General features: G+C 42.5%; 1 protein-coding gene across 1 annotated transcript in view; it reads left to right on the top strand.

The window, feature by feature from the left end:
• SERINC5 (serine incorporator 5) overlaps window positions 1-16,911 on the top strand; it is a 58,563-nt gene that overhangs the window by 16,294 nt on the left and 25,358 nt on the right. Inside the window, exon 2 of the mRNA XM_088443929.1 lies at window positions 11,537-11,704. Coding sequence (XP_088300055.1) covers window positions 11,537-11,704 — 168 coding nt within the window. The remainder of the gene's footprint in view (window positions 1-11,536; window positions 11,705-16,911) is intronic.

Here is a 16,911-nt window from a genome sequence, read left to right as displayed (position 1 = left end):
CCTATCCTTAGTTTTGATGGATGGCCCAAAATAAGCCCTACCCCGAAAGTAAGACCTATTAAAATCAAATTTTTACGGGTCCCTGCACTACACTAGCCAGCTCCGCCCCCCGCATGTAGTACCATATGGTACTACGGTAAATGAAAGAGCTGGAGGAGGCTACCCGGCCCGCTCGGGCCGCTCCTCCACCAGCTTATGGGTACTGTAGTCAGACTGCTGGAGTCAGCGCACGTGACGTCACGGCGCGCCTCTGAAGGTGGACTACGGAGGAGCCGCGGATTGTGGATGAAGAAGCCGCCTCCCGATTCTTCTTATTGTAAAAAGGTAAGTGGGAAATGGCAGCAATCAACACCGTGGTGGGGGGGTGGGTGGGGGTTCGGGCTGGAGAGGCACAGACTATTCAACAATAGGGGGGGAGAGAGGCAGAGGCTGCAATCAACAACAGGGGGGGGAGGGAGAGCACAGGTTGCATTCAACATTAAATTAAATATCCACTAGCAGATACCGGCAGTCTGTGCTGTGCCTACACTGAACGATTGATCGTTCAGTGTAGGCACCCTCCATCATCTGTGAACATGCCCAATCTGACGTGATCGATAGAGTGATCGGCATGTTCACCTGATGATTGATGTTGGAAACGACCAGCAGGAGCGCGCATCGCTGGTCATTTTGTGCACGATTACTGAGCGATTGCACGATTATGTCGTAATCGTGCAATCGCTCAGTAATATCGGCATGTGGATGTGCGCCTTAATAGATTTGCTTCTCAGCAATGTATTATATGGGTTCCTATACTAGACCAGAAACACTAATGTCACAGTAACTTAGATGTCTGAAATCTGTTTTCTTTTTTACCTTTCTGAGATTCCATCAAGTTAGTCTTAATAAATATATAGAAAGTATTAATGGTAGTACACCAGTCCAGAGCTACCGCAGCTAGTTTTAATAGCAGCACAAAAATAGGCAAAACATAAAAGTAAATCCTGGCCTGTCTGGCTCTAAATAAACAAAATGATTCCTTCTCTGAGTTGAGGGACCTAATGTCCCTCTTACAAAATAGAAGTCTTTAGCACAGAATTTACATTCAGTAATCACAGTGTCTCTCAACAGACTATTGACATGTTGTCCAGACAGTGAGAGACTGGCAAAGCCTTTATCAGCCTCTCACAGGTCTGGCAACCAAGGCTGCTAATCCACTTTGGTTTACTGGAATATTTAGCCATTCACATCAGTTCCTTCCCCAGTGGAGCTTACACTTTATGTTCCCTACCACAAGGACACACACACATACACAGGGCCATAACTAGGGGTGTGTGAATGGTGTTGCTGCCACGGCACTTGCATTTATCTTGGAGGGTGCCTGGAACCCTGTAGCCACTAGGGCTACTGCAGAGCTGCCCTATGAAGCTGCAGGCAATGCTCTACTAACCAGAGCCAGCGATGAAGCTGACAGTCCTGCCCCCTATGCGCAACATCATGATGTTACATGTTTAGGGAGTGGGGCTGGCACAGGGCGGCATAAAGCCCTGTTAGACTGCTACATACACACTAGGGTTAATTTTTTTTGTTGGAGGAAACACGAGGACCCTATGTATGAATACATATGCGTGTGTGTGCATGTATATATAATAATAAATATATGTATGTATGTATGTGGCGGGGGGGCGGTTGTTATTTTTGCCTTAGTACAAGTACACAGATTATTATCAAATTACTGTAAATGCTGAATATTCAATATGATAAATTTAGTAGATGTTAAACAATCTGTACATGCTATCAGGAAGATAAGTGTGTGACTGTATATATTATGCATGTTTGCAACATAGCGTCATTTATTACTTCTCAGAACAATGCTTTTTCTGTCTATTTTCTCTGTGTTGCCTGAGAGAAATTTGCATCAAGTACAAGTCAAGTGTGTGTACTCCACAATGGGTAACGTTTTTGTCATAGAGCATAGTCTCCCATCACCTACTAATATAATGGAAATATTGTCCTCTAAAAGAAAACTAGAATTGTAAGAAAACCAGATTGTGTAGGCATTTTTAACTAAATATCTGTATATTCTAAATCTTTTCATTCTCGTCCACTAATTTTTTTAATGCCTATATAATGCATGGAAACAAGTCTGACATTAATGGCTATTGTTTCTAGTATTGCTGGGCCCATTGGCGTGTTTTATTTTTTGTGATTGCCTTTTTGGAAAGCTTGAGGCGATAGTCAATTGGTTTTTTTTTGGGAGCCTAACAGAGCTATTTAACTGTTGCTCCAATCAGGCGGGTGTGCATTATTTCTGCTGGCACTCTCCTGAGGTAGCGAGCAGAAATGTACGAAAAGTTGGCCGTTTGGGCGCCCAAACTGCCATTTCAGCAGGACGCCCAATAGTTAAGACTGGTTTAGCCGCTTTATGACAAGTGCGATAAGTAATGGACGCCTGTCTGAACAGCACTTGAATAGCTCAGTCGGGCACCCATTATTTTTGTATGCGCAAAAAAACTATTTAAATACCCCCTTGGTTTTCCACGTTTTGCATACATTTACCCCCAAGTAGATGCATTGGATAACACCCTGGGAGCTCTAAGGAAAAAAAAAATTGGATCAAGTTACTGGAAGCTAAACATGGTCAAAGCAAGCTGAGTGGGTATAGTCATAGAAGCGTGTGCCCCAAGGTGATCAGTCTTATGTATGGGCAGATGGAAGAATAACAACAGTATGAGTGTATAGAGCTAAGGAGAGATTCTGTGTAACGAGTGTGGCACCAGAGTCTGAGCCCCATTCACTTCTCCCTAAACATGTCAAACCGTTTAAAAAGTTAATAATTGATCCTTTGAGCACTTTCGGAGCAGGCCATGGATATACCGATAGATTGTGCCTTCAGCATAGAGATCAGCGGTCCCTATTTCACATTCATTTTTGTTCTGTTCACAGCTGGATGCATGGAGCAGAGCCCAGATACTTGTATGTACATAAACTTAGATTATTTTTGTTTCCAGTTGCAGAGATCTTAAATTCAGATAAATCTGACATCACTACAAAAATGTTCTTTTAATGTTAAATCCACAAATACAGAGAGTTATGGTGTGCAGTTCCCTGTATAGAAGAAAACTAGATCACTTACACTAAGGACCTTATTCAGAGTTGGACCCAATTTGCAAACGTAGAGTGCACCATAAACTTTACTTCCTATGCAAACATGAGATGCGACACACTTTGGTAGCAAATACGCCTCCCTCTGCCTGCAGGTAACAGGAGCAGATGCAGCAGGAATAGGACAGGAGGTGAGGCTTCAGTGGGCCGAATTCAATTCAATGCGAAGATGAATAGCCCCGGGAAGGAGTTCCCGCAGCTATTCAATACACCGTGCTGTTTGGGTGGGCTAAAGGATTTCTTCTCGCACCTCCCTGGGGATGCGAAGAGAAATCTGGCAATAGTGCAGAGCGCGCAGATGTTTGCTGGCCTAGCGCGGTGCTATCAGTCGCGCGGCCGACACTTTAATCGGACAATGCCGGTTCTCGCTCCTAAACACCCAGGTTAAGTCGCGAGAACTGGCATTCTCTGACAACCAATTCCCGACCAGGCACACAGAGCTCCCTCCCGCGGCTATTCATCTTCACATTGAATTGATTTCTGCCCATTGTGAGTACAAAATACACCGTATTCAATTCATAAAGATTTCAGTAAGTGGCCGGAAAGTTTGGATGAGAAGTTGTATTGAGCGTGTTAAAAGCAAATCGGGCAGGAGGCAAATATAAAATTTTAGTCCACTTGCATAAACCTGTTGGCAGTCTTCATTTTTTTTAATATAAAATAAGAGTTGAGTACACAGTAATCCTGCTATTAGATTGCAGTTACTGCGGTTATACTATATGTGCATAATGGGATGTGTCTTAGACCCGTTAGGAGGGGATATGATCAGAATACCGGCGCTGGCATCCAGACCAGGGGTTAGGCACTAGGGGGGGAAGTTATGGTTAGTCACTGAGGAGGAAGGGTTAGGGTAGGGTTAGGTTAGGGTTACTTATCTAGAGGGGTCGGCATTGTAACCTGGTCGGGATGCCGGCATCGGTATTCTGACCGGTCAATCCTGAGCGCCGGCATTCCATACCCATCCCGTTGGAGAACTAGGTACAGCCGTCATTTGCTCTCTACTCGCACCAAGGTTTGAGTACCCACTAGTCATCCCCCCTAAAAGCTGTTAGGACGCCATCTTTGAACGCAGTATGGTCTTAGTTAACTTTGGTCGTGCCACTCTGACCCTCGTCCAGGTCTGCTTGGCACAGGGAGCCTTAAGTGCAAAAGACGTGCATTGAGAAAAGCTGCGCCTGTGTAATTAAAATAAAGAGCAGGTAATACAGTATAACACCGACCTTTAGCTCTTTCTGTGGTTTTATATGATACCAGAGACAGTGAGACATCTCTGCTAATGGCACATGGAAAAATAATAATTTACCATCATAAGCTTCTAATGGGATGAGCAGGAACAATGCATTTCTATCATTTACTGGAAGTCTGTTTTTCTTTAAATATTATTGTCATAATGGCCATTTTCATAAATCTACTGTACTCTATAACCTTTGTCTTAGGGACTAATGATGCATACACACGGTCAAATTTAGCTGGTCGATATAAACGATAATGATATAATTTCTACCGTCCATTTTGTAGCCCCTTCCAACCCCCAAATGACGGACAATGTGCGGGCACGGATGGTCGATAACTATAACGACCATCGCCTGTGAATGCAGTCAAACCTGGTCGATATCGACCAGGCTACTATAGGGACCCGCGATCGTTGATTGCGGATCGTTTAGACGTTTGGGGGTTGGTGCTGTGCTGGATGTTCGATAACGATCATCCAGCACATGCAGGGCTATCAGACAACAATATCTTTATCGTTGTCTGATCTGAGCATGTGTATGCACCATAATACAGATTCCATTATTGTTTTGCATATCCCGGATGACCTGCTAGTATCATCTATTGTACAGGTTGTGATGACTCCTAACATTTTTCAGCAGTTAACATCTAGGGGTCAATTCAATTGAGAGCAACTTTGGACCTGCGAGCATTTTTCTCGGCTAATTCGCAATTCAGTTCCATACTGGAATTGCATTTTCACCGCAAACATTTGTTTTATGTTTTTTTTATTTTATGTTATGCGCACCCCCTAAGAAAGTGAAAGGGAGGGAAATCTTTATTTTAAGGTAAAAATGTCGGGACACAGGGCCTGATTCAGCAGTGTATGCTAGTGACCCGTTCTGCGCATGAACAGAACGGGTATGCGATCCCACTCAGACATTCCCTGACACACGCTCCGCTGTGCTCTGCATATGGGGGAGGGGTAGTGGTAGGCATAATATAAATCAATATGATGCTGGATGGGGGGTAAAATATATATTTTTTTAAATTACACTTGTCACAGGCTAGAAGGAGCTGGGTTGGTTTATAAAACAGATTTTTATACTAAGGGGGTGTGGGAGTGTATGGTAATTTAGGATTTATGACCACTGCTGGGTCTATTACCAATGGGAGGGGTGGGAAGTTTATTTTATAATGGGGGCCTATGGACACGAGGAGGACAAGGGTGTGCAAAACACTCCCTGGATATATATTTTTAAATAAAATATTTTAATATATTATGAAAAATACTTTTTAAACTTTATTAAATAATTTAAAAAAACTGTAAAATTCTGAGCTGTTTTGTGGGGAAAAAAATCAAGTTAAGTGGTTAAGAACCTCCAGTATGTTCCCTGTGGCTACTAACCGCTTTCTATATGGTCCTGCTATCTCAGTCACTACTTTAAAGTCCAAGATGTTTCTCCCCCTTTTTCATGCACTTCATCCAGGTGACTTACTGTAGAAAAGTTGCACTACCTCGCCCCAAATAGCAGTTTCTAAGTGATTCTCGCATTTATTGGGTGCGCGCATTGCTGTGATGTATGCGTGTTTCATGATGCTGGTTTCACCTCATAGAACTATGGCACCAGTCACTATGGGTGGGATGCATCAACGCTAAAAATGCAGTGAAACCCCCCGAAAATGCAATTTTTGGGGTTTGACCTGATTTTCTAGAGCTTGGACCCGATAGATGGTGTTGTCTAATAGAAGCCTATGGGCTTCTTTTCTGGATACTTTCCCAAGAGGGATCCTATAGAGTCCTTCCCAGGGACCCCCGCGGATCACGCATTCGCTGGCCAACCCGGAAATCCCCACACTGTAAAGGACAGCTCTTATCGGGAGAGCTGCCCTTTACTTAAATATTCATGCATACGGCACTAATAAACGCCGGTATGCATGCGATGCGGTCGTGGTTTTCATGCATTTATTCATGCGCAAAAAGCACAAAGAAGGTATTAGTGAGCGAGAGCTGCTTGATGGAACTAGATTGCTGCCCCTCAACTAAATCAGAGTTCTTAAAGTGAATTTTTGGCGTATATCTAAGAGAATTGCTTAGCTTTTTTAATTTATATCCCCTCCACTAACTGATAGTGAGATGATTTGCTGAGTATTGTTAACTTTTATGCTGCCTTCTACAATAAGCTGTAACCCATCAAGCAAGCCCTCACACCCTCGCATCCCTACTCACTACAATTAACTTTGGCAGGCTGCCTCAGCTAGTTATGATTCACACTGGTGCAGTACTATGGCTGGGCACTGCGAAATGTTAACCCTTTGTCCCCTAGATATATAGCTGATATGTTAAAAGTTTTTTTTTTTAATCAGAAGTACTCATGATCTGTTGGCAAATCTATATAATAATGCTGCCGTGTGTGTGTCTAGAGCCCCGACCCTCCCTTCCCTCACAGCAACACAGCCAATGGGTAGGGGAAGGAAGGCGCCTTTCAGAGAAATCCTGCCCTCTGATTGGCAGACACAGCTAGTGAAGACACTTCGACACAGGGAGCCAGTGTTTCCAATTTTGTTCTTTTCCTGGTTTGCAGCAGAGTTTCCACTTTTGTTTTTGTTGCCCTGGTTTCTTGGTTGGCAGCAGCCTGTTTGCAGGGAACTCTGCAGTGTTCAGGTATAGTGTTTCCACTTTTGGTTGTTTTTTTTTTCCAGGTTGGATCGAATTTCCTTTTCAGTTTTAAACTTTCCCTGCCTGCAGTTAGTTTTGTTAGCTCTCCTGTTATATAATTACCACATCATTTTAAGTATAAAATTTGACAGAGAATTTGACCAGGAAAAAAATAGGTAGATACCAGAAAATCTGATAATTTGAAAGTGGAAACACTGCAGGGAGAAAACACCAAATGGGTCCGCAATTATGCCTACTGGAGGCGCTCGTCCAAGAACACCCCAGTTGGCATAAAAAATAATAACTCTCAAGCCCGCCACAACTGTCTGGCAGACAACAGTCGCCGTCACAGCAGGTGGGCGGTGTTCTTTGCAACTGTGATGCTGTGGGTGCGCGTTCGCAATCAACAACAACCCATGAGGGGTGTATCATGTATGTGAGGGGAACAGAGATGAGAGAGGGGTGGATAGGGGGAGTGAGGGGGACAGAAATGAGAGCCTGGTGAAGGTCGAGAACAGAGATGAAAGAAGAAGTAGGGGCATAGAGATGAGACGGGTGGGGATGAAGTGGACCCGAGATACAGCGAGATGGGGGGTGAGGGGAACAGAGATTAAACAAGGGGAGGTAGGTTATAGGGATGGGAGACGGGTGGAGGAAAAGTGGGCTGAGGTGAGAGACATGGGGCCTTATTTACAACGAGTTTTATCAAGTGATAAAACTTGTTGCGTATGATATTGGTGCTCCAGCCAATCAGCTCCCAACTGTCATCTATTTGAAAAATGACAGTTGGAAGCTGATTGACTGGAGCACCATTTATCATACGCAAAAACTCATTGATAAATATATGGACACGGAGGGGGGGAGGGTAAGAGGGACAGAAATTAAAGATGGGAGACTGTTGGAGGAAGATGAGAAACAGGGAAAAGAAACATTAGAGCAGGGCATGATAACTAACAATCCAAACTACTATAATTTGCCTTCCATGAACATTTGGGCCCTTATTCATCAACGAGTTTTAACAGTTCAAACAGATGTCAGCTAGGAGCTGATTGGCTGGAGCACCATTATCATACGCACAAGTTTTATCATTCTTTGGGGCCAAATGTAATAGGGTGAGAGTTTAGAAAATGTGAGAGAAAACCGTCACATTTTTAAACTCAGTCAATGTAATAAAGTCACAGAACACACAAACTTCCATGTTTTTCAGACTCCGGAAACTCTCAAGATTTAAACTCTCATCCAGGTGTTTCCTGTATTGAAAATACAACTCGATCTATGTATTAGTGTGAGAGTTTTACTGATAAACTCTCACATTTTCTAAACTCTCACCCTATTACATTTGTCCCTTGGTATCTAAACCATTTCCACATAAACAGATTGGGGTCAGTCCTATCCCGCGCAAAGGGAGCGATGTGCCGTTGCAATGGTGTTACAACGCCGGCAGTGAACCGGCACATCGCGCCCTTTGCAGCCCGACTCGACCCTGAATTCGCTAAACTTTGCACGCTGCCCTATGGGGCTGCGAGCAAAATTTGGCGAATCCGGGCTTCCTTAAAGTGCGGCCACTGCTGCGATGACTCATACCGGCAAGCTCATAGCGGCTAATAGGATTGACCCCAAATTTTTAATGTTTCAACATCCTGTCAACATTTGTTTTCTGTGCGAACTGTCCTAATTTATACATTGAGCCTTTTCAGTGTATTTCTATTTGTCTTAAGTGATCTTTTAAACACATGCCTATCAGTGTAGCTGTCTCCCTTTTATTTTTAATTTTTTTATTGTTTTGTCAAGGGTGCCTTTTTATAGCTAGGTTATTTTTTTGGTGTTCAAAAGACATGAATATATCTGTCTACAAATAGTCTTGCTTGCTTTATTTTTGGTTCCGAGCACAGACAGACGCATAACTCTGTGTCTGTCTGTGCTAATCTTGATTTGGATAAGTTGTGGGCAATATATTTTCCATGGGCGGCATTAATACCTTTCCAAATAGGAAAACATTGTTCAGGACTGTGGTCACTACTGATTTTAGATTAATTAAAAGTATGTATTGGGGAAAATGAGACTGGCAAAACGTGGGACTGTACTGATGCCCTTCTGCTCCACAGGAGGTTTCTGTCCTCCCTGAGCTCGCCTAAGGACACCTGCGTTACGGTTTGACAGGTGTACCGCCTCGGTCAAACTCCCTACTTGCCACTGTCGCCTAAGCGGGTCATATTGGATACTTGTTTATGTCTAATAGTCACACACTGCTGATCTAAGTCATTATATATAACACCAGAAACATCTGCTGGAGGAACAGCCGTGGGCTATACCAGCAAAGGAAGAGTATTCTTGTGGTATATGGGATGTTATAATCACAAAGGAAATTGTGGCTTTGCACATTTTATTTTTTGCATGCAAATATTCCTGTTGTCTTCTAGAAATCTTTAATTTTGATTTCACAGATGTTTGTTTGCCCTCTCAGTTCGTCAGACCGCTTCCATACGGCCATATGTAAAGTCATTCTTGAGATCATGTAACCGAAACATACAATGTTCTCAGCAGCTAAACACAGGTTCTGTGATCCTGTCTGCACGTTTAGCTTATTACTAGTTTTCTGTTTATATTTGGAATAGGCCTGTGCCTAAATATGAGCTTTCATTGTCTTCACAGGCGACAACAGGCAACACGTTCTTCACAAGGGATAAAACACCAGCTTGGTTTTGCTCAGATTAAATGAAATTCTAGCATTAAACCGCCATCCCCCTAACTAGCAGATTGGTGGGTGTTTAGGGGTAAATTTACTAAAGTGAGAGCATTTAGAAGTGGAGATGTTGCCCACAGCAACCAATCAGATTCTACTTAACATTTAACTAGCACCTTCTAGAAGATAATAGCTAGAATCTGATTGGTTGCTATGGGCAAAATCTCCCTTCCATTTAAATATGTTCACCTTGTGTTGAGAGCACTGATTGGACAGCTACGGCAACATACAGATCCTATCAGCAAGTTTGGCTGCGTTTGATCAACTATCCCAACATGGTTTGACCCAAAACAATTAGGGGTAAATGTTCTTAGCTGTGGAGAGAGATATAGTGGACGGAGAATAAGTACCAACCAATCAGCTCCTGTTATTTTTAAAACACAGCCTGTATAGTGACAGGAGCTGATTGGTTGGTACTTTATCTCTCTCCCAGGCTTAGTACATCTCCCTCTCTGAGTATGCTCAATGAAAGTCAGGTTACCTACACACGGGATAATCTGCTCAGGCGGTGATCTCACTGGTTTGTTATACGGATTGCAGCCAGCCACAATGTGCATAGGCCCCAATGCTTTATGATTATTGGGCCTATTGCAAAACAACCAGGTCCCTACTACCTGACTTCTTGTGAGATCAAGCTCGCCACATATCCAGTTGCTCTCTGTTGTGTTCTTTATTATGAGGAAGTAATGCTCATAGCAATCATACATGAAAGCCCAGGAAACAGAGTGTACCACATCAAATAAAAGAACGTTGTATGTAAAGAATTAGAATTCTGAAAATTACTGTTAAATCGATAATGAGCAATGGTAAAATCTATACAGATGTCACACCAGATGGTACATTTCCTGCACTAATTCACAACCGTGTAGCAATGCTAGGCTAGACGTGACATTCCGAAATCTGATATTGTAACTAAAATATTATTTCATAGATCCTAAAAGAACGTTCCAGACTGCCAGTAGCATTTAGCAAAACCCTCCCCATAAATGCACCTTAATGCATGTGTGCCAAAATCTGCAAGCTGTAAATAGTCTAAGTACAGGCTTGTTCCAAATAAGGCTAGAGTGATCTGTGCGCAGATATCCTGTTACTGGAATTGTCTGATTCTTTTTGAAGATGCAATAAAGACATCCCCTTAGACTTCCCTCGCTGCGTTGTTTTCCCAGCCGGGTACTTTTCCTGTACTCTCTGGAATGAATGATATATGACCAGACTGTTGTACAAGAACATCTCTAAAGGTTGGGGCTTGGGAATCAGTGTGTCGTTGTGACCCAACCCCTGTGCAAAGTGAAATAAAGATTTTTTTTATTACCTAGGTGAGGTTAAATATTACAGTGAAATAAATGCTAAACACTGCTCAAAAGATCTTGAGACAAACAATGCATTAAAAAAAGTTCTGTAAAAGTTAAACAAGTCATTAACTTAAAGAGTTGGATCAAATATATATAATACGATTTAACTTGTCTTGTCACATTCTTATGTCTTTTGTAAGTTAGTTGAAAATGACACAGTAGAACTTCCTATTTGTTCTATTGGCTGCCATGATGCCATATGAAGTTGCTATGAGTAGGAGTGTGTCTGAGAAGCTCACTGTTGTAGTGCGCACTGATTACATTGGATTACTGTGCTGCTCACCCATTGCTAAGGAAAACGCCCTTAACAAACCTCTCATTGGGAAGTTTTCATTATTAAAGTAGCATAAATACCACAGTATCCAAGTTCTCTTCTATACCTAGCTTGTTCTTTTCTGCTCATACTAATATAATTCTGTTTTCTTACAGGTTGCCTGCTGTTGTGGGGTTGCACCCTGTGCATTGTGCTGTACGTGCTGCCCTAAAATCAAGCAGTCTACAAGCACCCGCATAATGTATGCCGTATTCTTCTTTCTGGTCACCGTTGTCTGTGCCGTAATGATGTCACCTACAGTGGCTATATTAATGAAGGAACATGTGAGTTGCAAAATGTGTCATTGTATTTCAATTTTCTTGGTGTCATGTGAAATGAGTATGGTACACATTGTAATTTTACTTCTCACTTTATCAGATCATTGAATTAGAACTCTTAACTTTAAGGAACAGACACAGAGTGACTGACAGTCTTGCAAACTTTGTACTAAACCTTTTAATGTACATTAAAAATGTCAAAAACAAATATGTACACAGGCCACACAAAAAACAATCTAATTTAAAAAGCCTAAGGACGGGGCCCTGTGGTTTAGATAGAAAGGTCTGTTGACCAATGAAAACAAATAATAAAATAGACAATACGGGAGACGATATCAAGATGAGTGGGGTGGAGAACAGGGTGAGTATAGTAGATCGACCACTATTATATAAACACCACCATGGTCCAGATATATATAATCAATGGAATAATCCAATTGTTGTCAAAAGTTGTGGCACAAAATTTCTTTGCACACCGGGTGTTACAAAAAACTAAATGAGCAGTAATATGTTGCATTTGTATAGCTAGAAGCAATAGAGGTACCTGTTGTGTAATTGTGGTATACTGCTACTGCCCACTGTGTGCAGCTAGGTTCAGTGATTAGAGGGCGAGTCTCACCATAAACTTGCAGGTAGGAAAGAAGATAGCTTACTAGAAAGTAGAAACCGATCTATCTTATCCCCAGTTTGTATGTAAAGACTCCTAATGCAATTGTCCCCGTCATGACTGGAAAGTGTAAAATGCTCTGGCCCAAATGTAATAGGCTCTGAGTACTGGATCTGGCACAATTGCAACAATCTAGGGGGTATTCAATTTAGGCTGCGAAAAGTCGGAATCAGCAATAATTTATCACCGATGACGTCATTTTCGCCTATTTCAATTATCCCCGTATTCAATTTCAAAGACTTTTCGCAGGTTCAAAAAGTCTTTGAAAAAAGATGGGGATAACTTTTCACCATGTTTTACATGATGAAAAAAGTGCAGAATTGGGGTTTAGGGGTGCAGGCTAAAAAAAAAAAAAAAATAGCCTGCACCCCTGGGAATGGCCCTTAAACATAAAATGTCAAAAATAGTTTTTTTTAAAAAATAGGGACACCCCAAAAAATGTAATAAAAAATTTGGGGTTAAAAAAAAAAGTGGGAAACAGTGGGCCTGATTCAGACCAGGTCACAAGCGCTGAGCGCTCGCAACCGGGTTGATGTTTGCCCACTGTGCATGCGCAGAACTGAGCCGGCACCGTCGTGTGCATGCGCGAGAACAGGCTAGAGATGGGTGCTCCGTCGCTCCGGGTCTCGCACCAAAGGGGGCGAGCTGTCGATGGTGAGTGACAGCTCGCCCCATTTGGTGGATGGGCCAGGGGGGTGGCCGGCCAAACTGAGGCGTTCCCAATGGAACGCTTGCCGTTTGGGGGCGGCCCCACTGACATCTCCAGTGATGTCAGTGTTAGAGCCGAAAGCTCTCTGGCTTGCGGCCACGAGACCCTACCACAAGGGTCTTGTTGCAAGCCCGATGGTCGCGATGGTCTTGACCATCGCGACCATCAACCTGGCCGCTCGCTATAGCTGTGGGTGGTCACTCACAGCTATGCGAGCGGCCAGGAGGCCGCTCCAAAAAAAAAACGCCCTGATTCAGAGCGTCCGGCTCTGAATCAGGCCCAGTGTTTAAAAATAGGGAAATAGGTTCAGGGGTATTCTGTAAGTTTGCGGTAGGTGTTTTCTAGAATAGGCTATTAGCGGCAGATGCATTTTTGCAGAATTTTTAAATTCGGACTTTAGGGACTTAAAAATATGCCAGTACCCATTTTCATGTACCCCAAATTTGACAGGACCACTTAAAAAAAAATATGGGTATGCTAGTACCCATTTTCATGTACCCCAAATTTGACGGGACCACTTAAAAAAATATGGGAATGCTAGTACCCATTTTCATGTACCCCAAATTTGACAGGACCACTTAAAAAAAATATGGGTATGCTAGTACCCATTTTCATGTACCCCAAATTTGACTGGGACCACTTAAAAAAAAAAAAAAACCTAAGTGCTCTTCTGCATCACTTCTTCAATGTCGGGAAAAAACCACCTGCCACAGCTATTTAAAAACCCGACTTCTGCAGATAAAACCGGGGTACCCATAGTGATCCCCCATGTCTGGACATCTTTAGGGGGGTCCCAGGCACTTTTCCCGAAAGTTCCCATTTTATTTATTTTTGTAGATCCAAATTCTCCAGGTCCCGTTTTTGCTCATTTTAAATTGAATACGGGGATAAAGCGGGCACGCGCCGGATACTTTATCCCCAGAAAAGCTCCGATGTGAAGCAAAAAGTCCAGCACGGACTTTTCGCTCCCTAATTGAATACGGGCCATAGTCTCTATATTTAAAGCGGCAATTAGTTTTAAGGCATAGGCAACCTGGTTTTGCCTTAAGCCTAAGTGCTGCTTTAAATCTTGAGGTTAAATAATTGGAATCGCATCGGGACCAGCAATTCGGAGTCTATTACATTTGGGCCTTAATTTGCTCTGATTGTTGTATGGGTGGAGCACTAGAAATAAAGTCAATTTATTGGAGAACAACGTATGGGAATGTGGGAACCATAAGATATCATTTTAACTATGTTATTTATTTTACTGGAGAAACCTTGAACAAGAATGTAGAATGTAGCACTCTGAGAGAACAACGCTGCCCTCGTTACTGGAACATGAGATAATTGGTAACTGACTGCTGTTTTCTTTCCTATCAGGGAAGATAGTAATTTAAACACTGAAGGGCTGTTACAGTGTAGCCATATTCCTGAATCCTCTTTTTTTTTTTAATCGTATTTAGTCTTATCACACTGAAATACTTCAATGTTTTTTTTCTTGTCTAATGGACTTATTGGGCCTATTGTTGAGTTGAACGCTCACCTGTTTGCAGAATGTATTTTGCAGTTGCAAAACACTTGACTTGGTGGTTGGAAACCCATAAATAAATGACAGCCAGGTGTGTGTATAGCCAATTTTCATGTTACTTTAGAACACTGGGCATGGCTGATGCTCTTTGCCACACGATCTGAACCTGAAATACTGCCAGCATATTTTGCCCATTGGCTGGGTGTATTGCTAGCCCACTAACACATAGCACCGTCTGAGGATGGCACTATGGTTGCTCACCAGATGATCTTGTGAATGCTCATCATGACCGCATGGAGGTTATTCCATATTGCACTAGACCAGTGGTCACCAACGTTAATTGAGGTGTGAGCTACTTTAGAAAAATTAAACCTGAAGAGCTACTAAAATTGTAGAATAAAAAATCTGGCTAATAACCGAACAATTGAAGGTAATAATGAAAATGGAAAAAAAAAAAGTTCTTAGAAAATAAAAATGCATTTAATTATTACAGTGATATTGTTGTAGTTTGTAAATAAAGTTTAAGCACAGGCACATTTCACTGTTAATTACTGGCTCAAAGGAGGTACCTCTAGTAGAGGAGCAAAAGATATAGGCAGGGCTACTGTGTGATTTTTTTTTTTTTCGGCAAGGCTGGGTGGGAGTCACTCGCTCCGCTGTAGCGTAGACACCGTGGATGGAACCATGGAGAGGCACATCAGGTGATTGCTTTAGAGGCTGTGGCAATCATCTGACCTGCTTCCCCCTTGGCTCCACCCATGGCGTCAATGCCACGGGGGAGCACACATCAGAGGTCACTTCCTCCTAGTTGACTCTGCAGTACTGCAGCTAGGTGAGCTACCAAAATTAAGACCACGAGCTACCAGTAGCTCGCGATCTGCAGGTTGGAAGACCACTGCACTAGACTAATACGACTCAGGCCAGAGAGCTAAGTTACAGTAACACCTCTCCTTTTCTATGTCCTGTAAGTTGTGAGGTGGGGCAAGTCAACAACTTTTAACTCTTTTTGTCATGTTCCTCACACTATTCCTGAACAACTTTTACAGTGTGGTAGGCGCATTATCCTGCAGAAAGAGGCCACTCTTTTGGTGGAATACTGTTGCCATGAATGGGTTGTACTTGGTCTGCAACAATGTTTAGGTAGGTGGTACAAGTCAAAGTAACATCCACATGAATGCCAGGACCCAAGGTTACCCAGCAGAACACTTTTCACACCATCACACTGCCTCCGCCTGCTTGTCTTCTTCCCATAGTTCATCCTGGTGCCTTCTGCCGGCCATCCCATGATGTAGAATAAAACGTGATTCATCAGACCAGGCTATCTTCTTCCATTGCTCTATGGTGCGCATGTGCCAATTCGGCTAAGGACAGCAGGGGTCAACATGGGCTACTAACCCCTGCATACCGGGAACAAGCCACAAGACCTGCCGTTTTGGAGATGCTCCGACCCAGGTGTCTAGCCATCTCAGTTTGGCCCCTGTCAAAGTAGTTCAGATCCTTACTGCTTCGAACACAACATCCTCAAGAATTGAGTGTTCACTTGCTGCCTAATATATCCAGCTCCTTGACAAGTGCCATTGTAACGAGATATCACTGTTATTTACTTCACCTGTTGTTTTAATGTTATGGCTGATCGGTGTACATTGGCTCTGGTAATGACATTTACTGATAGCAGTGTCTTCAGACCACTTTACCTTACTTTCATGGTTTGGTATGCAGCTAGAATTTTAAAACACATTTTTCTTGATATCTCATTCACTCATTTCTGTGTTCAACTTTTATTTTATTTTTTTTTGTCTCTTCTAATGTACACTTCTTTTAAGCAATTAACAAAGAATTCTATTCTCGGTAGAAAGTACCCATTTTATATCTTCACCATGGACTAGTACAGATAATATCTATTTTATCTGTATTTTAATTATTTCCCAAAAAGTAACTGTTGTTCATATTTACCATAGTATAAAAAAGAGAGCTCCATTTTTTATCTTTCTTTCTCCTTATTTTGTGTGTCTCTCCTAACTTAGAGCTGCCTGTCTTTCTCTGTCCAGTGCCTTACACTACAGTAATAACCTGCATACTTGTTTCAGCCGCTCCTCTGACAACGCCAGATGGAAAATGATGCAGTGTGCAGAAGTGGTCTGGAAGGGAATAGTAGTTCATTATCCTCAGATAAACCCAAAGGCTGTTACATGAAACTGCTTTTACATCTAGGTACAGAATCGTGTGGAACTGATACGAGTTCAAATCATCTTTAGAATAATTTTAATGCATACAGAGTTTTTCAGAATCTGTGCATTTGTGTTGGGGATGAGGTAAACAGACGCATA

This window comes from Taudactylus pleione, unplaced genomic scaffold, assembly GCF_031769625.1.
Source record: "Taudactylus pleione unplaced genomic scaffold, aTauple2 ptg000336l, whole genome shotgun sequence".
NCBI classification, from domain to species: Eukaryota; Metazoa; Chordata; class Amphibia; order Anura; family Myobatrachidae; genus Taudactylus; species Taudactylus pleione.
The sequence above is the reverse complement of the archived record's forward strand: the minus strand, read 5'-3'. Positions and strand labels throughout refer to the sequence as shown.